Here is a 23279-nt window from a genome sequence, read left to right as displayed (position 1 = left end):
TTCAAAAATTCTCAGCACTTGGGACCACAGAACCAATCCCTTGCTTCACACCATATGAAAGGGGAAAAGACTACCTTTGCTGAGCTTTAGAAACTGAAGTTGGCAGTCAGATTCCAGATCTGTAAGAATGGTGGAAAGCATTGCTGGCTGTCACTTGTTTCTCCTATCTATAAGAAAGGTGGCTAGATTTCAGAAACTAAGACAGAACTTGGAAAGCAATACCTCCATTCTGAATATATTAAAAGAATATACATATTTTTGGTGAAAAATTAACATTTCCTGAACTACAGAACAAATCCATTAAGAGGCATGTAAAGTAAAATAAATCCTCTGTAAAAACCTGCAACAAGTTGAAAAACCAGGAAGCACCTAGACATTTATTATTTTTTTCCTTTGTCATTATTATATGTTAATTTTGGGACTACAACAAAACAAAGAATTTGGTTCATTCTCAGCAATGAGTACTTGAATTCTTTTGAAAGACTTGGCTGCAATTCTTACCAATATACAACCATCTGATGAGGCAAGAATCCCACCGTAGCCATTTCTAGAATGCTAAATCCTACTTCTGGTATAGAAACAGTACCATTTTCCCTTTCCTTAAAAGACATTATTAGCTAAAGTTGTTGTTAGACTACTCACAGGCAAAATAGTGATTACAACAGAAGTTATTGTTGTGTTCTCTGCCATAACGATTGTCTTCTTTTCCAGTATATAATCCTCATTCTCTGTTGCTTGGTTGGAGAGGGGGAGCTCAAAGTTAGGTGCGGTGCTCAGCTGAACTGCAATCTCTCCAACAAACCCTTGTTCTCGAACGACTTGTAAAGTAAGAGCAGTTGAATTCACTCGCCCTGTAACAAGGTGGGGCAAAAAAATCAAGACATGATTGTTTTAACCCTTGCCGTGCTTGATTTTCAGCTCACCTAATTGTACTGGAGCTGCTTGCTAGAGCCCACTTCAGTTCTGCTTAGCAACACAACAACACTTGGATAATTCAATGACTCGGAAATATGAGCACAAACAAGTGGTGTGAACACACACAACACACAGTGTGTACATCTGGAAAGCATTTTAAAACTACATCTAGAGGAATAATAAAATACAGAACAGCTACAGTTTCAAATGCTTGCTCACAAACTGTTACTTCAACATTGCTGTTTTCATTCAGTTTTACTTAAAAACTCCCATCTCACTATTTTGCCTGGCCTTTACATGCCTAGGAGATCACTATTGATTCTAATACAGAAAGCAGCATTGGAGGCAGTCACTCTGGAAATTTTACATTTCCTTAACTCAAATGAGTAAAGAAAATGAGATACACTTGTATCAGTCAGGCTCAGATCCTTTTTGGGAAAGCAGATTTGCAATTTTTTCCAATAAGCCACCAAACACAGCATTTGGCTAAAAGTGCTGGGTTTATGACTGCAGAAATAGAAACAGATAAAAAGCAACAGGCTTTGTACTTCAGACTAGTTTCTATTACTTGTATTAAATAGATACTATTTCACAGTTAGCAACTGTATATAATTCATTAAAAATACAACATTTAAAGATTGGAAAAGAAACTGTGCAACAAATGAAACCTAAGAAAATGCCTTGATTCCTAACTTAAAAGTACAAACTTTTATAATGTGTGTGTGTGTGTAGGTAAGGAACCAACAGAATCCCTTCACAATACTTTCAGGTGCTAAAACAGGGGCAACACTTATTCAATTTAAAATAGAACTGGTGAGGAGGTTTTAGCTGCAATAATATTCTGATGGGAAATGTATTTTTCGTAAATTGTATTTGTTAATATGGACAGAATATTAAATTGCCAGGAAATTTCAATTGGGCTTTTGAAGGATGAATAGCCCATCAGGCAGCTGCTGGAAAACCACCAGGCTGTAGAGAATGCCAGAGCAATCATCTGCCTAGCTCCCTGGGCCAGCAGGGAGGGCAGGACCGGAGCATCGCAGCAGTCCTCCTCTGGCCAACTGCCTGGTGGATGCTTTACCATTTCACTTGGTGCCTGGAAGGAAAACTGACATAACCCAATCAAACCTGCAGCTGGCAAGCAGAAAAACCGCAATTCAGTTTTCTTGAAATGCAATTCACTCTTGCTCTGCTTCCTTCCTTCCCCTATCCCACAGAATAAAAAGCTTCTCTTTTTGACCCAATTCATGAGGAAAGTCTTTCTATGTAAATTAATTTAAACTATATATTAATCCCATTAAATGGGCAGGTTCGGCTTTTTATCTAAATAGAAGTATTTTATGTATTAGTGATTTGCAACATGAGATGCCAGGATTTTAATAACTTACCCCCTAAACAAAAATGACCGGATAATGTTGATACATGCAATGTGAAATACAGCATAAAATGTATGTAATGAAATAGCATAGTTACATACTTTAAAGGTTATTTCTGCTACAAATTTTGTATAGAAAAAATCAGATATATAAATAAATAAAATATATATATGACATTTTATATATATATATAACCAGTGTTACAGCTTCAACAATGCTGACTTTGAAAAAACATATATTTTTTCCTAAGAATCAAGAAACAGGCTTACCTTCTGGCTCTAGGACTTTAACAAAGAGGGAGTCCATATGCCACCCAATCACACCGTGTGGAGAGTCACTGGGTAAAATGGTAAGTACAGCTCTTGCCCTTTTGGGATCGATGACAGCTCCTTTTGTGGTATCCTGAACACCCACAGTGGTAACATCGGTGAGTGTGATTTCCACAGTCTCTGAAAGCTCTGCAACACTGTCCGCGAGAATTGTCAGCGTGATTGTGGACAGGGCCTGACCTTCTGAAAATGTAATCTAAAGTTTTAGAGGGAGTGGAAAAAACAAGTCAAACTTCTTATCAATGCTGTTATACCAACTGTTTTATTCTGTAAAACTCTATCAATTAAAAAAAATATATATATACACACACACATATATATACACATGTATATATAAAATAGAATCATAGAATCGTAGAATCATAGAATACCAGGTTGGAAGGGACCTCAAGGATCATCTGGTCCAACCTTTCTTGGCAAAAGCACAGTCTAGACAAGACGGCCCAGCACCCTGTCTGGCCAGATCTTAAAAGTGTCCAATGTTGGGGAACCCACCACTTCCCTGGGGAGATTATTCCAATGGCTGATTGTTCTCACTGTGAAAAATTTTCCTCTTGTGCCCAATCGGAATCTCCCCAGGATTAGCTTGTACCCATTACCCCTCGTCTTTTCCATGTGACTCCTTGTAAAAAGGGAGTCTCCGTCTTCTTTGTAGTCAGCCTTCAAATACTGGAACATGGTGATAAGGTCTCCCCTAAGCCTTCTTTTCTCAAGGCTGAACAAACCCAGCTCTCTCAGCCCTTCTGCATATGGCAGGCTTCCCAGTCCTTTGATCATCTTTGTGGCCCTTCTCTGGACCCTCTCCAGCCTGTCCGCATCTTTTTTCCGTAGCAGGGACCAAAACTGAACACAGTATTCCAGGTGTGGCCTGACAAGCGCTGAGTAGAGTGGGATAATGACTTGTTTATCTCTGCTGGTGATGCCCTTGTTGAAGCACCCAGCATCCTGTTGGCTTTCTTTGCCTCAGCAGCACACTGTTCACTCATCTCGAGCTTGTTGTCCACCAGGACCCCCAGGTCCCTTTCCACAGAGCTGCTCCCCAGCCGAGTGGATCCCAGCTTGTGCTACACTCCTGGATTATGTTTTCCCAGGTGCAAGACCCTACACTTGTCCTTGTTGAACTTCATAAGGTTCTTGTTAGCCCACTCTTCCAGCCTACCCAGGTATTCCTGCAGGGTGGCTCTCCCTTCCGAAGTGTCCACTTCCCCACTCAGTTTGGTATCATCAGCAAAATTCATCAGGGTACACTTGATCCCATCATCCAGATCACTTATGAAGATACTAAACAGCGTTGGGCCCAGTATCGATCCCTGGGGGACCCAACTTCTGACAGGTTGCCAGTTTGAAAAGGAGCTATTTACCACCACCCTCGGGGTGCGACCTGTCAGCCAGTTCCCCACCCACCACACAGACCACTTGCCTAGACCATAACGCATCCATTTCTCTAGGAGGAAGCTGTGGGAAACCATATTGAAAGCCTTGGAGAAATCCAAGTAGACAATGTCCACCACTTGCCCCACATCAACCATGCAGGTTACTTTGTCACAAAAGGCAATCAGGTTTGTCAAGCATGATTTGCCCTTGGTGAATCGGTGCTGGCTTTTCCCAATCACTTTCTTCATTTGACTTGTGACAGCCCCCAGCAGGATTCGTTCCATAACCTTCCCAGGGACTGAAGTAAGACTGATGGGCCTATAATTTCCTGGATCCTTCCTTAAGCCCTACTTGTAGATGGGGGTGACATTAGCCTTCTTCCAGTCTTCTTGGACATCCCCCGATCTCCATGACTTCTCAAACATTATGGAAAGCGGCTTCACAATGATGTCAGCCAGCTCTCTCAACACCCTCGGGTGGATAATGTCAGGGCCCATCGATTTGTAGGGGTCAAGCTCCTGTAATAGTTCACATACCAACTCCTCCTACACTGACGGTGGGTCTGTTTTTGCATCAAGCTGCATTTTTGTTCCCAAAGCCTGGGGCCCAACCGTGCTGGTAAAGAGAGAGGTGAAGAAAGTGTTGAGAACATCTGTCTTTTCAGCGTTGTTGGTGACTAATTCACCTCTCGTGTTTAACAGTGGGCCAATATTTTCCTTCTGTTTCTGCTTGTTGTTTATGTACCTGAAGAACCCTTTCTTGTGGTTTTTGACATCTCTGGTCAATTTCAATTCAAGGTGAGCTTTTGCTTTTCTAACTGCACCTCTGCACACCCTGGCAATGCCCTTGTAGTTCTCAATGGGTATTTGTCCACTTTTCCATCTCTGGTACGCTTCTCTTTTGGTTTTGAGCAGACTCAGAAGCTTGCAGTTAAGCCAAGGGGGTCTCTTGCTCTGCCTGCTTCCCCTACCTTTAAAGGGGAGGAACTGTTTTTGTGCTTCCAGGAGAACGTTGTTGAAAAACTACCAGCACTTGCTAGCTCCTCTATCCTCCATGGAAGCTTCCCAGGGAACCCCTCCTAACTGAGCTCTGAGCAAGCTGAAGTTTGCTTTTCTAAAATCTAAAACCTTTGTCTTAGTACTAACCTTCGGCGTGCTCAGCAGGATCCCAAACTCCACCATACTGTGATCACTGCAGCTATCACTAACCGAGATACATATTACAAAGCAGGTTTTCTTTTTTTGTGAGTAGCAAGTCCAGCAGTACCTCACTCCTGGTTGGCACATCTAACATGTGGAACATGTCTAAGATGAGGAAGCAGTCCTCTATGCGTTCCAGGAACTTGATGGATGATATGTGAGCTGCTGTATTGTTCTTCCAACAAATGTCTGGGTGGTTGAAGTCACCCATAAGGACCAGGTTCTGTTAACCCGAAGCTTGCTTAAGTGACCAAAATATTGCTTTGCTCGCCTTATCATCTTGGTTTGGAGGTCGTTAGCAGATGCCTACTGTAAGATTCCCCTTGGAGACGACCCCTCTGATCTTGACCCAGAAGCATTCGATAGGGCTTCCAGAATTCCCCTAGATGACTTCTATACATTCAAGGTTCTCCTTAACATAGAGTGCAAGTCCTCCTCCTATTCTTCCCCGCCTGTCTTTATGAAACAGCTTATAGCCATCCACCACGATCCTCCACTCGTGTCAGTTGTCCCACCATGTTTCAGTTATTCCTATGATATCATAACTTTCTGACAGGGCACGGAGCTCCAGTTCCTCCTGTTTGTTCCCCAGGCTGCATATATATATAAAAGAAGTGTATGGGAAAAAATATGAGACCTAGAGAGACAAGTGACACAAAGAAACAGTTTGAAAAAAATGCAACTTGGTAAAATAATTTGAAGCATAGGTCACAAAGCAAGAAATAAATTCTCAATCAGAAGCATAATTATCAGAGAGACCAAATTCCCAGTTGAAAATGATTCTATGATTCTATGAAAATGAGTTTGGTATAATCAAGCTACCTATAGCTATCTGCTTCATAAACAGGCATTCAACCTGAGACCTCTTTCTGACAACTACACTCCAAGTTCAGAAAACAGCTCAGTTGTTTCAAAGTGATCATATATCTTCATTATCACAGAATCACACAATGGTTGAGGTTGGAAGAGACCTCTGGAGATCACCTAGTCCAACTGCCCCTGCTAAGAACAGATTCAACCACAGCAGGACCATGTCCAGCCAGGTTTTGAATATCTCCAGGGACAGAGACTTCACAATCTCTCTGGGTAACCTGATCCAGTGTTTCACCATCCTTAAAGTTTTTTCCTTATGTTTAAATGGAATTTCCTGTATTGTGCCCATCGCAGGCACAGGACATGACCAAGAAGTATCTGGCTCCATCTTCTTTACTCTTGACCCCATGTATTTATACACAGTTGTAAGATCCTCCCTGAGCCTCCTCCCACGTGTCAGATGCTCCAATACGTTCATAATCTCATGGCCCTCTGCTGGACTCACTCCGATATGCCCAAGTCTCTCGTTCTGGGGAGCGCAGAACTAGACCCAGCACTCCAGATAAGTCTCACCGGTGGTCAGTGCAGGGGAGGGATCACCTCCCTCGACCTCCTGGCACTGCTCTGCCTCAGACCACTATGCACACATAGCTGGCTCATGTTCGACTTACTGTCTGTCATTATATACCTTTCAAATTGTTCAAAATTACCTGTCTTCACTGAGGTTTCTTGCATAAAACACAAGTTTAACACCCTTTCAAAGATTAAAAAAGAGGAAGAATCAGTAAACTGTTGACAACTCATCATCCTTTTTTCTGCAACGTACCAGGTCTGGCTGGGCTGGAGCTAACTTTCCCCACACCAGCCTGTATAGTGCTGTGCTTGCATTTGTGGCTGAAACGGTGTTGATAACACAGCAACATTTTGGCTATTGCCGAGCAGTGCTCTCACAGCATCATAGGCTGGGGTTGGGCAAGAGGTTAGGAGGGGACACAGCTGGGATAGCTGACCCAAACTCACCTAAGGGATATTCCATACCACATAATATCACACTCAGCAATAAAAGCTGAGGGTAAGGAGGCAGGGAGGACACACATATAGATGACCATTTGTGGTGATGGCATTTGTCTTCTAAAGCAACTGCTACATGTACTGAGCATCTGCTTCCCAGGAAGTGGCTGGACATTTGTCTGCTGATGGGGAGTACTGAACAAATTCCACTTTTTGCCTCGTTTCCATGCATGGCTTTTGCTTTTCTTATTAAACTGCTTTTATCTCGAGCTTTTTCACCTTATTTTCTCCCCTGTCCTGCTGAGGAGGGGGAGTAAAAGAGCAACTGGGTGGGGGTTTGGCAGCCAGCCAAGGTCAACCCACGACATATAAATATGTCAAAACAATGATGAACACATAATATGTATCAAAATCACTGCTAATTGAAAGAATGTCTAGTCAACAGTTTTGCTGATTTTTTTTTTCAGATAAAATGATTGAGAAATAATTTATCTATCTATATTATTCTTATCTCTAAATTCAAAGAACTGGCCACTTGATTAGGTCTCTCTCAACAAGGAAGACGTGTCTATAAACACTTAGGCTACACCTATGCTGAAGGATAAACAGAAATTTCCTGTGAAAAACACTATACCTTTAGTTTACCTTTCTGTCTCTTCCTACTTGCAAATGTGTGCAGGGAAATCATGTAGCATCCATCTGGAATGCTCAAGGAGTACTTTTGAAATCATGTAGCATCCACCTGGAATGCTCAAGGAGTAATAATTTTAGTATGATTGTTTTGGTGTCCTTGATTTCCCCTCTGTTGATTTCTCTTTAAATTTTTAATCTTATGTCAGACCCATTATTTCCAGGTGTAAAGTTTATTTCTACAGTCTTTTGGCCCTTTCTTCCCTCAGCTGTTGCTCGTGCTACAGCTCTACAGCCTCAAAGCCCACAGGGCTTTGTGTCTTCTACAGATGGCCACCAGGTGGAGGCCCTTGACTTAGAGAACCTGCTGTCTGTTGGTCCTAAGGCATACCAAGAGCTTTGGCTAGCAGGAAACACTGGATTTTAACATGGCCAGAAATCTAGTCTTAGAAACAGAGAAAACTGGGACTTGTGATACTCTCCTGGGCCACTGAAGCTCTCAGTTGTATTGACAAGGTCAGGATGAAGAGCAAACGCTCCCAGATTCCCACCTACGCAAATGATTTGACACAGTAGCTGGATCTCACAGCAGGAAGAAAGGGAGATGGGAACAGGATACTACAGATACACATTTCTAGTGCCTGGGCAGCATTGCAGTATCTGGTTCTAGAAGACTGAGACTGATGCTGTGGTAGTATGTGCCAGCCAGAAGTGCAAACTGCCAGAATCACAGGAAAGGACCAGGAAGCAGGAATTATCAGAAGAGCGGGGCAATCTAACATGTACTATCCTTCTCTCTCAGTACATCTGCACCTATTGTCTGAGACAATACAGTCAGTGCTTCCCTAATATCAGTGATGTTATTACATACCATTCCTGAAGCTGGAAATACATCACTTATGCTCCCATTAGCGATCCACTCTACTGTAACTCGTCCATATGTTCCTATTAAACGTTCAATATTCAAGGTGATTAGGCTGTCCTGTTCCATTTCTTCAACTTGTTTAAATAAAGAACTCTGGAAAACATAAAGTAGCATAACCATAACATTATTTTCTTATAAAGAAAAGCTTCTTTAGGGATCTGGGTATTCAATGGGGGCCAGTGACACTGGGCATCAATAAATTAATCTACTATTAAGTCGCTAAATACATGTTCATTGATTAAATTTATATGTCCTAATTTTCAGCAGTACTCAATACTCCCAGGCTTCACGGACGTAAGAATTTAAAATGTCAGGCCTCTTTATCCTAAGGCAAAAAACCCAATGTTTTTTGTTTGGGGTTTTTGTTGTTTCTTTTTTTTAGTACAGTATTTTATGTCCAAATCATATGAAGCAGATAACAAACAAATGGACCTTCAAGACAGACATATTTTTACTGCTGTTACTTTAGTGTTATTCACCCTCCTCACACAAGTCCAGTGCAATGTTTCATTTCAGTAAGGACTCTTCTGTGTTTTATATCTTCAGTATGCATTTACTATATACCTGTTAGAGAACTTCTACAGTGTTTGATGATTTAAGAATTAACCACTCCAAATAATACCTTCAGTCTGACATTTTTTCCAAAGAAATTATTTTGTTCTGGCAGACTGGCTCATCTTGTGACATAACACAATTAGTACCTTTTTCAGGGCAAAGGATCTTCAGATTTGTTTACTTAATTCCCTTGATTAACTAACCAGTAGCAATTCTATGATGATTTCATGTATGCCATCTGAAAAATGAATTTTTCGGTTCTTGCAAAACCAAGCTGATAAACTAATGTTTTAATTTAAATGTAAGTGGATTATAAAAATCTCACAATAGGGACAAACCGTGGAACTGATTTTCGATCACCTTGTGTTCTATATAATCACATAGCAATACTAAATGGATGGTAAAAAGCTTCTAACTCAGGTTCCTGCAAGACTTCAGAAAAACAATCCTGTCACATGCTCTAGTTTACAGTTTTAGTATATTTGTGTTCCATTATTCAGAAATTATATATACATATTTTAATGATTTACCTTAGAAGTTTTACCTGAGCAAATGCAATGACTCCATAGGCGTTGTCATTGGAAGGAATAATTATATTAACAAAACCATGAACACTAATCTCTGCACCTCCCTTTGGGTTTTTCAACCACACTTTGAAACATTCTTCCTCCTCTGGGATGATGTCATCCAGGATATTGACTGCTATCACAGCTTCCATGTCCCCAGGCTCAAATATCAATTCACCTGAACTAGCATAAAAACACACACATCAAACAATTATAAACTGAGGATAGCTGATTAATGAACTTTGAAAGCACTGCTGTAAATTTAACGAGCATTTTTGGAGCTGGAATTATTGTTTATATTCCTGAGGAAGTAATTGAGGTTTAAAGGTTGTGGGTTTTGTGTGGTTTGGGTTTTTTTTCTTAAATTACAATAGATCGTAGAGTAACTGAAATTAATTATGAAAGTAATTTAATTTATCCTAAATAAAAGCTTTAAAAAAAATCAAGTCATAACTGCAAGTCCTTTCTTGCCATGTTTTAAAGCCAGTTGTGAGGCTGTTTGACTTCAGGTTATCTTAAACCTACTGTGAAAAATTCTCTTTAGTGTTAATAAACACACCACATACAGGAGTATATAACGCTCTCCACTGTAACAAAAACCGTATCACAGAAAAATAAATGCAAGAGCTGGGAGAAAGTTATATAAAACAAAAAAACCTACCTAGGTATAAAATCTGACTGGTTGAAGATAGTGGTCAGCTCATAAATCTGGGAGTTGGACTCTACAGACAGAGCAATCAAGCTCTTGCTGGAGTTCAGAGACCTTGCAGTAGCAGAAGTGATATGATCCGCATATGGGGCTTCTAGCATTACAGAGAACTGGTTCTCTTCTGAGTTCCAAGAATACAGTGCTGTTGTGTCCTTACCAGATAGGAAGATGTGAACTACATTGAGCAAGAGGGAGAAAAAATAAATACTCAGTGATATATTTAAAAGTTCTCCTTGTAATGCCAGAAATGCCCTTGGTAGCACAAGGATTATAGTAGCTTTTAAAGTCTGATTAATACGGAAAAATGAGCACATATATTTCTGCAATTCCAGCGTTATAAACTAGGATTTGAACAAATATTGTCATTTAAGTCTTACCTAAACCTGAAGGAGGCATGAAAACATGGATGTTTCTTACAGCGCAGACTGGAAGAGACTGAAAGTGTCTAAAGGTAGACTGCCCTGTCTCCCAGATGAAAATTTCTGAAGAATTTCCAGATTCTATAAAGGAGCAAAGTGACAAAACTTCCATTATTTTGCTGCCTGTTAGTTAAATAGCACGCTGGTGGCCATTCAAAAGCCAGAGTTTGGCAGCTTTAATTACAAAGCAAGACAAATTATCATATTTTCCTTTTTACTTGGTGCATAACTCCATAGTATGACTGATCTCCCATGGCATGATTCATCCACTGACATAATTTAAGGGTTTTTCTGCACACATTCACATATAAGAGCATTAAGATTGCCAGCAGACAACAGCCAATTGCAAAGAAACCTACAGACTGAAACATAAACTTTCCAATAGGCATAGGGATGCAGTCATAAAACAATGCCTAAAATATCACACTTGTAATAAAAAACAGATGTACTTTGCTGACCAATGATCTTTGCATAACACAAAGCTCAGAAAAGCTTAGAAAGGGTGCAATCTGCAGCTAGATTAATAATTATTTCCTATTGTTCTTGGGAAAATATTTCATTAGTTTCAGAAGTATTTGAGAATAAATGCATTACTTTTATTTTCTGAGGGACACAACAGAGATTACTTTGATAAAATGCTTATCAGTGAATTGTCACTCCCCAGTAATACTTTAATCCCTGTCTAAACTCCTTTACCCCAAATGCCTTTGCTACCAAACAAGCCAGCATATACTTAGCAAACTCAGTGTTTGTCTTCTGCTAAATACCTTTTGCAATAATTAAATAGATATCAGATCCAGAAATCCAGGCCTCCATATGTTTTATTTCTTTTGCTGGTAATTGATGAAGATTCCTAAACTCATTATTCAACCACTGGTACAAGAGCATGTTCTGGCTGGTATTTGACAAAGAAACTAATAGGTACATAATGCCTCCTCTAGGAAACAAGGCTATGTTCAGAGCTCTGTAAAGTGGAAGTTGATGATGCAGCACAAATATATCTTTATTCCACTGGAAAACCTGTGGAAATACGAAATAGTTTTTAATTATATATTCATAATTAGCACCAAGAGAAGAGAAATTAAGTATCATGATGAAAAACTGGGAAGACTTATAGTGAACTGAATTCCTCATTTCTAAGGTGGACCCTATGTTAAGGTAGAAGCACGCTGCTAAGTAACTACCTTACTGCAAGCAGCTGTGCCTGTTCTTCAGATTAACAGGTTTATGGTCAGAAGCTATTTCTGTTCTTATAGGTGTTTAACATGCTAGATTTCAAAACAGAAATAACACTAGCAATAAAATCAAACCAAATGTAAATTACATGTTAATGTAGAGAGTATTGCTACATTTCAAAAAGTCTAGAATTTTAAGTCTTATGAATCCATAATAGAAACGTAAGTAATTTTTCAGAAATATATACTTATAGTGTTTTTATTATCCCTTCATATTTCAAACTCAAAACTAACCAAACTACCCACATAAAAGCCAGAGAAGACAAGTGTATTCTAACCTGGATGGAACTGGAACTGGTTGTGTGACTCACAAAAATCAAATAGTCTTCTTCACCCACAGCAAAATGTTTCACATGTCTGGTATCCCGAATAGAGAGAGTCTGTATCTGTGAGGGAAATATGACAAAAATGGTGTTTGGAAGTGACTTCAAGTGACAAATTTATACATATTTACACATATCTTTTAAAATTGAAAAATTACATATAAAACTATATAAAAATATATAAAATTACATATATGTAATTTTACAATTTTAAAAATATGTCTATATATGTGGAGTTAATTTACAAAATTAATATAACTTATCATACATTTTTCAGAAAATGTTCTATGACTTGATTGCTCCACGATTTATTTCCTCGCTTCCCAGGACATTTTCTCCCACCCCCAAAATATAAATATAAAAACACAGTAGACAACCAGCTGTAAAAACTTACATCATCAAAGTCATGCAGAGTGTTAGAGCCCCAAACTAGCTGAGCACAGAGTGCTTTTTTCTAAAACGTGGCTGGACTGGAGGGCGTCCCGAGGTCCTTTCCAAATCCATTATTTTATGATTTTGTAAGTAAAACAGATTTACCTTCAACAGTCTGCGTCCAGGCATGAATGCATACACACTGTTGTTGGAAGCTCCCTGCTTGGCTCCTCCATGAGTAATCACAAGGTAGGGAGAGGCACGGATTTGGAAAGACACACAGCTTGTAGGATCCCACATACTGAAATTCTGAGAGAGGAATAAAAAAGTAAAATTGAGACTTAAATTCTTTGTTAAGTAGCGTGCTTTGTGTTTGCAAGCAAACATTTACCTCGATAGGAACAAAAATTCCTTTCCACTGGTAGACAGTAGAAAACGTAGCTGGAGGCGTACGCAACAGAACACCATACAGCATTTCTCCTGATGTAAAGAAACACCAGCCAGACGCTGACTCTTCCACAAAACTTTGCAAGACAGACAGGACACTGACACTACCCCCTGCAATATAGTAAAAGAAAATACTATTTGTTCTTGAGGTCTTTTTCAACACCATTTTCATGATTTATTTGCCAAAACCAGACCTAGTATCAGAAATGTTGAAGTTGTCTCTAAATAGTTGGTATAAGTGTATGTAAGTGCACGGAACTGTTATAGTACTGAGGATGTAATGAAAGTTAAGCAATAAATGTATTCTTCATACGTTACAATTGCATATGGAAGATGCATAGGCAATTTGAGTCTGATTCAGAATGATTCAGTTTGGAATTTAGCTAGTGAGAAAATTAGCTAGATAGCAAGTAGGGAAAAAAGTGACAAAGAAACTACAAAATGTATGTGTCTATCCTCCTTCTCCCCCTCATCACAACAAGCAGCCATGGCACTAAGATTCTTAAACTGCCTAAGCTGCTCAACTGGCTTACAGAAAAAGGCACTGCGTTGTCAGAACTAAACTCCAACAGCTAAACTCCCAGTCCCACACATAGGTTAGACGAGCGGCTGAGCCAGACAGGGTATTCATCCATGTTCAAAATCAGGCATTTCCTTTTTTGCCTTGTTAGTGCCAGTCTGGATTAGTGAGCAGCTATACACATATCAGTACTGGAACAAAAAACGCTTAGCATGGCAATGGGAACAAGCGGGCGGAGACGGAAGGATGGCTTCCTTCAATGGCAGTGATAAATTGGACCAGATTAAAGTGTTCATGAAATTACAGCCTGAGACTCCCATAAATGCATCTCAGTAGGCACACTGGGAGATATGATAGAAAACGTGTGGTGGCATTTTTTCAGACTAAGGCTATGTCAGGTTTATATAATGTGTGTCTCTTATACTGTGTTAGAAAAATCCAAAGGTACAAGTAGTAAAGAACAGATTTTATTAAACAAAAGTCTAGTGACAATAATGTTCATATAAGCAGCAGGAAAGCAATACAGATTATTGAAACTCTGGCAGAAGTGGCTGATGACAAGGTGACTTAAGCAGCTAAGCTCTTTTATCTAATGAATTTTGACATGCTCAGAAAAATATTAATTAATGTGATCAAGTCTGAATACATGAAGTTACATTCCAAAGTTACATCTCCTGTATGTCTGGCTAGTCTCTTGCTATCTCCACTCTGACAAAAGCAGTGGACACTCTCGATAAAGTGAACGTACTGATGCCAAATGCAGTATCCGACAATGTCTCCCACTCAACACTCACAGACACGTTGAGCCCATTACTCCGTGAAACTTTCAAATAAACTGTAGTGTTGGCTTCTTCAATTATGAGGAAATTCGTCCTAAATGTGAGAATTGTGACAATAAAGAAAAAAAAGTATTATTTTTATAGTCTATGAATAAGATTCTTACAGTACAATTCCAGTGCAGAATATAAAACAGAAATAAGAAAATATTAATAACTGGTTTTGCTATTTGACGGACTGATAACTACACTAATTAAGGTTGTCCAATGTTTCTTACCGCAAGACCTTGGCAAAATCATAGGAAATTCAACAAATTAAACCAGCCTGAAATTTAACACACCAGCTGTACAGTTTAAGCTGAATTATTTTTGAAAATGTTGTTCCATATGGTTCATTTGCTTCTGAAAAACAGCCCTGAGTGAAAGTGTATTTTACACAAGCTTCAAAACAAAAATAAATTATAAAATATATGACTCCTTGGGCACTGATCTGACATTTGGAGCTCTTAACATGGATTACTATTAGTGGAATATTAGGGACTAAAGAAGTACTGTTTTATGAAAAAAATCCATAGAGAAATTGGCACTTCTAATGATGTCCATTTTAAGTGTTTTTCTGTTCTTTTGTATAGCAGTAATAGTATTTGTCAGATAGTGTATTTTTCAAAATTATAGATGTTTTACAAATGGATTGCTGAATTTCTTTAAAGGGATTCATAAAAAAAAAAAAATTGCAGAGAGATACCATCTTTACTGAATATGAAAAATCTCCTTTTAACTGAATCAGCTTTTAGTACCTATTTGTAACTGGATAGATGCTGAATAGCCCTAGTGGAGCCTGGTTCTGTAATACTGTAATCATAGTTTGCACTCTTGTGCCAAGTCTGGCTCCTCCAGTTGGATTGAACAGGGTGACAATAAAGTGCTCATCCATTTCTGGTTCTTCATCCAGTATTGCAGAAATATGCAGCGTCTGACAAGAAAACAAGCACAGAAAGTTGTTGAGACTTGACAGCTAATGATGACACAACCCTATCAGACCATGCTACTGTTTCTGTTCTTTCACTGTACGCCTTTGGATAGCACAGCAGGAGAACAGCGGCTCTTGAAACTGGAGAGGACAGAAGTGAGGCAAGGACAGTTCAGGCTGAGGTTCTGAAGTCATCCATCTGGTGACCTCCATTGGTGCAACACTAAGACAAGCATATCCACTTTTTTTTTCCTTCTCTTTTTTTTCTCCTCTCATGCTAAGACCCCCAAAATGTAATAGTTTTTGATCCTTTTTTCATACTTTGGTTCTCTATTTATTCTACACATTCCTTGGTAATTCATAGTCCCCGTACAGCTACCTGATCCCCTAATGCAGCTCAGTCAAGTTGGTTTTAATTTACTGTAGTTGGCAACTAAACCAGCTCCAGGGCAACAGGGTAATTCCACTACTGGTGCTGGGAAGAAAAAAGGAAAAGAAGCAAGAGTAGAGGGATATTTGAAATACTCTCTCTCTTCTTGATGCTTCTTTTCCCTCTACCACTGCGGATAAGAATAGGATGGTCTCAAGGTAGTCTCAAATTAGCAGAGAATTACCTAGAAAGAGGTAGGTGTTTTCACTATAATTTGGGACTCACTGTCATCCTTCCCACTACCCAAACAGGCAAAAGGTACAGGGGTACACCAGTTTTGCTACAGAAAAAGTTAGTAGTGATGGATCTAGAACTAAACTGGAGCTTGCAACCTTTTAGATCCCTGTTTACTTCTGCAACAAACCATATTTAGAAACTGTTTTAAGAAGTCTTTGACTTCCCATGGATCTGCTACACTGGCCAGCACTGCAGTTCTGAATGCATTTAAGGTTCAGAAATCGAAAACCAGTATTTCCAGAAAGGTTTGTTTCAGATTCTACCCCATTAGCCATAATATACTAACCTGTTACTGACCCTAGCTTCACTGACAAAATAAAATAAAATAAAAAAACCCAAACTGCCATTAAACTTCAGAAGGGTCAGGATTTCACAAACTTAAGATACTTCATTTTCTAGCTGACATTCTTGTGGGGACAGTACAGAGGCAGTGAGCTTAATACTCGCAGAAGAATAAGTAATTTTCTATTCCTAAAATGCTGAGAGCTGTTCACTTTTTGCATTTGTTGCAGCATTCTCTGTTCAGCTCAGACTAGACGAAGTATCACATTACAGAATGAGATTTTTACTTCAACCTTAACTATTTATGCTTGTAAATTATCACTTAATTCCAAAGTTTGTGTTTCACCTATGTGCTGAATACGTACAAAGAAATGTTCCTATGCATACATAAACATTATATACCCATTATATTGTTTTCAGTTTACCTCAACTATTACAAAGAGAGAAATATCTAGAGAAGAGCACATTTAATTTTTCTGCACTCCCAGTCCCAGGACTCAATTTGTTCTGAGAATGAAGGAAAACATAAGAAATAAACAAAAAAAAGAAAAACCACAGACAATTCTGAAATCTTTCCAACAATTTCAAAAAAGCTTTCTTCACTTCTTTGGTAATAACTATCATATTACCTTGAATCTGACTCCCTCTTCCAGCACAATATATCCTTGCGAAGGGGTCAAATCCACTGATGCTTCTGAAGAATTAATTTCACTTACAAGATACTGAACAGTCACGGTGCCAAATATCCCCTGAGGAGGTTCTCTAATAATATTTAGTACTGCAACACTTTCAATCAAATGGAGAGCTGTTTGCTCTCTTAGGAAGAAGTGATCGCTGTTATTGAATGACAAAACTCCATGGCCATCATCATTGGCAAGTATAGTAATTGTGGCTTTTGAGAAATAAATAATGGAAACATTCTTTAATTAACATAGTAAAGTATAATTGTACATATATACAAATAAAATACATATAAACACAAATCCATTCTTCCTTTAGTGTATATATAATGCTTTTATGTCCATTATTTGATTTGAAGAGAATAGGTAAGTATTTTACTTTATCTAGGAAGACTTCTAGACAGGAAGAATCTAGACTCTCTTATTAAAAAGCTCACTTTCACATTTTTTGATTCCAAATTTTACATATTGTCTTGATAATTGCATAGATTTCATAGGGATGTTTAAGAACTTTCCAAAGGAGTATAAAGATCTACCATAGCAGGGTAATGGTGTTTTCCAAAATATGATTATTCAGAAGAATGAAATTAAAATGACTGCCATACAATTCCAAAGAATGAGAACATCAAAACTAAGTTTTACCTGTTGTGTTCTCCCCTAATTCCAGCCCCAGAGAGGGATTTGTTAAAATTAACTGGAACTTCTCATCACCTTCAGGAATATCATCATCAAAAATCGTAACAACAACAGATTTATTCCTTTCTCCATCAGCAAAAAAAAGAGTCTAACGTTGAAACACAGAAAGCATTGAACACTTAACAGTTGTTAATACACACAGAATTTTTCAACTAAGGTAAACAGAATTGTCTTAAGTAGGAAGGAAGAGGAGGCAAGAAGGGCTATAATCTCTGTGTCCCTTATAAATTGACTGAAACAGAAGTAAAAAAGTTCAGCACATTGCCGAATGAGGACAAGCAAGAGCAATTTACTTTGAAAGTTCTGTTGTAAAAAATATGAAAACTTATATGAAATCTTATATGTTCTTGTCTAAGTGAAGTTGTATTTGAGACGGAAGTTTGAAAGTTTACAATGTGTCTTATATTTAAAAATACTTCAGTATTTAAAAAGAAAGAAACAGTAAAATAAGATGACTGATTTTATCTCATTCTATTCAGATGACCAAAGTAATTGAAACAAGTTGAAAAATCTAGCTGCACTACTGATCATTCTGCAGAATAAACAAGAAGACATCCTTTTGAGGAAGCTGAGGGAATGAAAAGTACTAGATTTGGAATTTGCTTCTTACCCTTGATGTCACACTAAAATCCAAACCCAGCTGTGCCTCCAAATTTTGGGCATAAAAAAATACAGACACATTGCCATATGATCCTCTGTTTCGATATGCCGTTATTGTCAGATTCCTGTGAGATTCATTAACTTCAAAACTAAAACAAAAAGCAAGAAAAATTCTCAGTGGTCGCTGAGCATGTTCTTTTGAATAAGATGGTAGATAGTTGTTATATTTTCACTTCAAATAATTCCCTCTGCTTTATAAGAAAAAGGCATCATTACAGTATCAGCATTGTTACAATTGTCCAATACCACATTTTTACCTTTATTTCTTGTCTAAATGGAATTAAGCTATAGGAGGTTGTGCTTTTTTCCTGCTTATTAGTGGCAGATTAAGCCTGTCTATGTTCACAGGTGCCTTCTTTCTAACTCCTGGAAATTAGTCAGAGAAAAAGATCTGGGAGATGCCAGTGTGTACGCTTACATGGATGCAGAGGCTGGAACAGCGGATGGAGGCTGGGGGAGTGACACAAGTTCACAATATAAAAGAACAGCAGTGAAAGTAAGTACATGTTAGCAAAGTATTTATGAGTAACCATACTGTAAATGTTGGTTTTCAGTATGGGAATTATCTTACACTTTTCAGTCCTACTGAATTGAATGATGCTTTGCCATCTCAAAGACCTGGCCCTATTTTGAATAGGAATTTTACTGTTAACTGAAAACTAAAATAATTGGGCAACCCCAATCACTAACTGACACAGTGAGTTCTTCAAGGAGACAAGACTTACTTGGAACTTTCCCATTCAATTACTCCGCTTACTCCATCATTAGCATCAATAATAATTTGAGAAGCTAAACCTTCCACATCTAAAATGGAAAACAGAAGGACAAAAATGAAAGAACAATACAGTCCATTTTCATGATTTTCAAGAATATAGAAGCATTTCTTAAATCTCTACTAATTTTGTAGAAGAAATACGTGATCCTCTGTTTCTAAAATATGGAGGAGAAAATGGTAGTGGGCAAGATGATTGGAAAGGCTCAAAGAAAATCTGGACAGATTTACTACCTTACTACTAGAACTGCAACACAGTGCCTTGAACTACCACTGTTACATTTAATAATGCATACAAAAAAGACTAAAGAAAATTTAGAAAGCAAAACACAGCACAGAAAAAATAGGAAATACCAAAAGCAAGATTTGTCGTGGAATCTTATTTTATCTTCATTGTGTGTGTTTATTATGATGACATTCAACATTTTGCAGACTGTACCATTCTGAATATGGGAGGAAAAATGAGTAAGAAAGAATAATAAATGACCCAGTATTTCATGTCCCATTCATGTTTCAGTGCCTGATCATAACCTTACTGGCACACACCTCAGATTCTGCTACAAACAGAGAATTATTAATTTTTTTGTAGGCTGTTTATGTAAGGTAACTTTCTATTGCTCCATAAAGACATATGTATCTTCACAATAACTCTGAAAGATTATTGTGTGTATTGCACTGTGAAAATACTGAATAATAGATTAATGCCAGAAATGTCCACTAATCTCAGAGACCAGAACTTGACAGTCAGAACTTGATTCTTCTGCAAAAACAGTGCTTTAATTTGTTCAGACAACAGCACTGCATGACTACCTTAATTTACTTCAACTTACTAAGACTTAAAAAGAAATGAAGAAAAAAACGACAATTTCTACAACTAAATTGACTCCACTGAATCCATAGTAAGTATACTATATTTAGATCCACAGGAAATATTTCTATCAATTCAGATAAAACTGAATAAAAGTAAAAGGTCATTGCCATGAATCCAAACCTGTCACTATGAGGTAGCGATGGAGATCAGCAGTAGCTGCAAAACCTCCACACAAACAGCAGAAATGTTACTGAGGTTTAGAAATCCAGAAGGGAGTGCTAGCAATTACAGACCTTTCAGCTTCGCTCCTAACCCACATTTTCCCTTGCTGTGTCATAGTCAGATCAGTTCACTGAGGATCTGTAATAATTTGCTTTCAACATCAGATGTCTTATTTCATGTCTGGCATCCTTCCCCTTCCCTTATAGCCCCCTGCTCCCCTCCCCCAGCTTAGCTCTTTCTTGTATCCATGAATTTTATTCCTTTTTCTTTCATCATTCTCAGCTGTTGATCATTTTCCCTTTTTTTAATTCCTTGCACTTTTGTATTTGAGTCAGGCTCTTCCTTCTACCTCCTCTAGAAGACGGGAGCAAGAGCAGCAAGGGGAAAACAACAGACTGTCTTTATGCTTGCTCTTTCTGCTCCTTATCAGTGAAGCTTCAGATCAGAAATAAAGGTCACTTAAGTTCAGTGTGTTCAACTCCGCATCACAGACATACCCGACTTTGCCATATTGCACGCACATGGCCGTGACAGGAAGAGCACATGCAATGTATTCCAGATGTGTAGGATTGACTGCACATGCCTCTATCATGTGCAGAACACCCATCTCTCTTGATATTAGACATGTCCTAGAAATACTTCAAATATCTTGTATAGGGTATGGGATTGCTAGAAATCCTAAACAAATGCATTGCATCAACAAGGAGTTAAATTCTCAATCATAACAAATCAAAATATACCAACAGGGAAAACAAGATTAGAAAATTGTCTGATAACAGAATTCGTAGTGAGACATTACAACAAGGACAATTTTTTGCCTCATGGGTTAAGACCATTATCTGTTCATCCTAAGCACCCAATGCAGATATCACAGCAGGGCTGAATGGTCACGATTCAAAGAGACTGCCAACCCCTTACAACAGAAGGTGAGACTATACAGCACTCAGCTAAATTTAGTTCAGAAAAGTCCTTTGTACTTATATGTTATTCTTTTTATGTTTTAGATTTTAGACTCAACTAATCACAGCTCAGCCTCTACAAATCAGCAATGAGTCTTGCAAGTTACCTTTCAATCTGTAACGAATTAACTCAGTCACTTCTACAGGCATGCAAAGAAAAGGGAAAAGAGTCAAAGAAGATGTTAGAAATAATCGATATAACTTGTCTTTAGTACCACAGGATAATCCAACTGCCCTTAAAGCCAATGGCAGCTATGCTATTGAATTCAGAAGCAGAATGAGGAGCTAACTAAGCAATGATAAATGAAGTTCACTGGAAGAGTAGGAAAACCATAGGATATGACTCCTAAAAGTAAATCTGATGAAGAGTAATAAAAAGTCACTTTAAAAGAGTGAACGAAGTAATCACATAAAGTATTTTTTTTGACATTTTTGTTTCCATTATGTAATTTATAAGTGAAAATCAGATTAAGACATTGCCAATAAAACTTTTCAGATAATTGTGCTCTCCAACTGTTAATTACTAACTCCTTTATGAAAGTTGCCTTATAGTTGTTACAGAGCCTAAAAAAGTAAGAAGCAAGTGTAACAATGAATATGTTTGATATTCTACAATGTTTCTTTCAGAATACCCTGACTCATATTGGCATAGTTAGCAGGTAAGTGGAATAATATGCCAGAGCAATATAATCTGCATGCAATTCATATAAAAGGAAAACCAAAGATAATTCTGTATAAGTTGTTTTACCCAGCCTAGGTGGGGATGAAGTTGAATGGTTCATGATGAGTTCCACTGAAGTTAAATTAACCAAGAAGAATTCTTGCACCTCTGGTACATCATCCTGCAAAACATAAATTCAGTACATCCTCTTTTCATTTTCCTTTAAGAAACTATCACAGAAGTCACCAAACAGCAACACACTAGAGATCTCCAATATTATAGCGACGCTAGTATTAATTTATTTTTCTGTTTTCCTGAAATACTTTCATTGGGTGTAAAATTGATTATCTTGAATGAATTATGAAGTAAGACATTATATTTCATGAAAAAGACTCTGAGATGACACTAAACTACTCTTGTGAATAAAGTTCTGCCCGATGTTAAAGGCACAATCCCCAACCACCGGAAAAGTAAGTCTGTAGCAAGCAATGAATTACACTGTTCTGAATATCAATAGTAAAGTCTTAATGAGACAGCTAAATTTCATTTATGCAAGGCAGAGCTGCTTTCTGTTATTATTTGTCATCCTGTGATTTTAACATTAAGATAAAAAACTTCTTTCTAAATGACAATGAAATATATAGCTTCAAGTAATATATAGGTTGCAAGCTTTATGTTCCAAAATATTCCTCTTCTGATGTCATACAGATCAGTATAGAACAAAAGAGTTTAGAGTTTACCTCTAGAATAGTAATATTTATGGCAGCTGATGTTTCTCCTTCTTCCAAAACCACTGAGCCAGAAACAGCTATATAATCAGCTCCTGGTTCAGCCAAGGTCCCTTCTGTCTGATTACTTAAGGTGAGCAATCCTGGAACTGCAGCATACGTAACATTGATAGCACCTGTTTAATTTGTGACAAAAAAATAATTTTTTTTCAATTCTTATGTAATGCTCACTGGAATAGATAAAGAAAAGAGATCAAATGCTCACCCACAGAAGGAAAAGACTAACTGCAAAACAGAAGGATTAAAAGATTAATCTGGAGCCAACGAAACTTTGTTGTTTTTAGTGTGCTTTCAGTCCAGCCTTTGGTGATTTGTCCAACATCACAGGACTCAAAAAGCATTAGGACCAAATATATTCAGATATTTGAGGTGCTGTGGATTGCAAATATTACACTGCTGAAGTACTGCCTGGGACATCTAATGTATTATTAATATGAGGCTTGGTGCCAAGGGAAGTAGAATGTTTCAGGAAAGACTGATATCTAAGAAAGGCTCTAAAGGCAGCGCTGGGAAATACAGCTTAATAAATCTAGTTTCCTTCCCAGGCAGATTGACATAGACTTCAATAAAGAATAAAATTAGAGAACACACTGATAAATGTTGCCAAGGGGAGAAGT

General features: G+C 38.1%; 1 protein-coding gene across 1 annotated transcript in view; it reads right to left on the bottom strand.

Moving 5' to 3' along the window:
- ADGRV1 (adhesion G protein-coupled receptor V1) overlaps positions 1-23279 on the bottom strand; it is a 292589-nt gene that overhangs the window by 192986 nt on the left and 76324 nt on the right. Inside the window, exons 40-58 of the mRNA XM_072860950.1 lie at positions 22615-22778; positions 21962-22055; positions 21321-21350; positions 19175-19253; positions 18400-18538; positions 17736-17877; positions 17043-17305; positions 15292-15467; positions 14467-14591; positions 13143-13309; positions 12917-13060; positions 12335-12442; positions 11589-11841; positions 10780-10902; positions 10355-10577; positions 9672-9876; positions 8519-8665; positions 2561-2816; positions 643-851 (exon numbers count right to left, since the gene is read on the bottom strand). Coding sequence (XP_072717051.1) covers positions 643-851; positions 2561-2816; positions 8519-8665; positions 9672-9876; positions 10355-10577; positions 10780-10902; positions 11589-11841; positions 12335-12442; positions 12917-13060; positions 13143-13309; positions 14467-14591; positions 15292-15467; positions 17043-17305; positions 17736-17877; positions 18400-18538; positions 19175-19253; positions 21321-21350; positions 21962-22055; positions 22615-22778 — 3047 coding nt within the window. The remainder of the gene's footprint in view (positions 1-642; positions 852-2560; positions 2817-8518; positions 8666-9671; positions 9877-10354; positions 10578-10779; positions 10903-11588; positions 11842-12334; positions 12443-12916; positions 13061-13142; positions 13310-14466; positions 14592-15291; positions 15468-17042; positions 17306-17735; positions 17878-18399; positions 18539-19174; positions 19254-21320; positions 21351-21961; positions 22056-22614; positions 22779-23279) is intronic.

This window comes from Ciconia boyciana, chromosome 4 (assembly GCF_034638445.1).
Source record: "Ciconia boyciana chromosome 4, ASM3463844v1, whole genome shotgun sequence".
Taxonomy (NCBI): domain Eukaryota; kingdom Metazoa; phylum Chordata; class Aves; order Ciconiiformes; family Ciconiidae; genus Ciconia; species Ciconia boyciana.
The sequence above is the reverse complement of the archived record's forward strand: the minus strand, read 5'-3'. Positions and strand labels throughout refer to the sequence as shown.